General features: G+C 41.7%; 1 protein-coding gene across 1 annotated transcript; it reads left to right on the top strand. All coding sequences in view use genetic code 11, as the record gives it.

Moving 5' to 3' along the window:
- Positions 1-777: 777 nt before the first annotated feature.
- EGR_09944 (hypothetical protein) lies at positions 778-917 on the top strand (the record flags this gene model as incomplete). The annotated part of the gene is made up of 2 exons (XM_024499193.1): positions 778-804; positions 840-917. The coding sequence occupies 2 exons, from the start codon at positions 778-780 to the stop codon at positions 915-917; spliced, it is 105 nt and encodes a 34-aa protein (XP_024346399.1).
- Positions 918-1,418: the final 501 nt, after the last annotated feature.

The following is a 1,418-nucleotide window of genomic DNA, read 5'->3' as shown; positions in this document are numbered from 1 at the left end:
CTCGTCATGTCTAGTGGTATGCATGGGTGTGGCGTCAAGTGTCAAGGACTGCTTGACTGTTTTAAGGCATTTTAAAGTATTTCAGACTGTGTTGGACACAATATTTGAGTGTTTTTTTTAATTAAAATGACATAAAATCTCTGAAAGAAGAAATAATACTCCTACAGCGTATGCATTGTCGATCAGCATGGTGCAGAGGACAGGTTGCCTGGAGGAGACCTGAGTGGCCCGTCACCCCTAAAACTGAGAGAGAACTACATTACTATATAGGTATAGGCAATGTTTTTAGGTTTGCCTCAGGTGTCACAAAGGTATGGCTGATCAACCTCCAAAATTGTTCATAAATTCGCAAATTTTATTCCATATTCATTTATAAAATTAACCAACAAATGATTAAAGGAGAAAATTTTGGAATCGTCAGCATTGCCATTTGTGACTCTAGGAGTTGGAACCAACCACTAAAGCGACCGGGATCGAAAGTGGCAGCTAATGTTGTCTCAAAAAGCACTCACTTATTCTAGTCTACTTTACTCTCCTTCTTGTTCTTAAGAACGTCCAATCGGCATGACTAAATACAAAACAGTTTGTATTCGAAGTTACAATTTTGGCGACCGGTCACATATTTGAACAAGTTATCGGTTTCAGTGTTTTTCACCACTGTCTCTGTGCCCTTGACATGAGCAAACTGGTTGGATGAGGACAACATTTACTGCTAAAGAAGGGGAGCAGAAATTGCGGTTCTAAGGGTTTGAGGTGCTTTTTTCGCCTCGGGATCCAATGCGCGTTTCCTCGACCATGAGACTGGTATAAACTTGCCATGTGTCAGGACTTTTCTCAAGACAAAAGAGGACCTACAGATTCGCTTGAAGGCTGCTGGCATGGCCCACAGGGCAGGCCGCCTGGCGGCGGTGCAGTAAGCGAAGCCCGTAATTTAAAACGTCCAAGTATTACATGTTGACTGCTCCTCACCCATAAGGTACATTCAAACAACCACGTACTAAAATTGTCTCAGGAAATAGGCACGTTCCTGTATCTAAAAGTGAGGCAAGGTAATGTTGATGAGTTAACAAGAATGCTTTTAAATGGAACAGGTGGATGACACACAATCAGTAAATTATTTTAAGCCTACTTTGCAAACTCGTTGGTAGTCAAAACATCCTACTAGAATAAAATGTTACCAATATTGATATAAATGAATAACAGTGGTGGATGGAAGACACGAACCTCGTGACGGAGGGGATGCCACTGGCCCCCAAGAAGGAAGCAAACCTCAAACCGTGGGAAGTGTTCGAGTACGAAGGGAGGTTTTGAGGCGAATAGTGGAAAGAAGTGGAGAGTGCAAATGACAGAAATATTGTGAATTTATCCAAGCATTTATGCAGTACCTTTAGTGAAACATCAAAAGAGAGGCATTTGGC

The sequence above is a fragment of the Echinococcus granulosus genome (assembly GCF_000524195.1).
Source record: "Echinococcus granulosus chromosome Unknown EG_S00177, whole genome shotgun sequence".
In the NCBI taxonomy this organism is placed as follows: domain Eukaryota; kingdom Metazoa; phylum Platyhelminthes; class Cestoda; order Cyclophyllidea; family Taeniidae; genus Echinococcus; species Echinococcus granulosus.
Note: the sequence above shows the minus strand (reverse complement) of the source record. Positions and strands in the feature narration are given on the sequence as shown.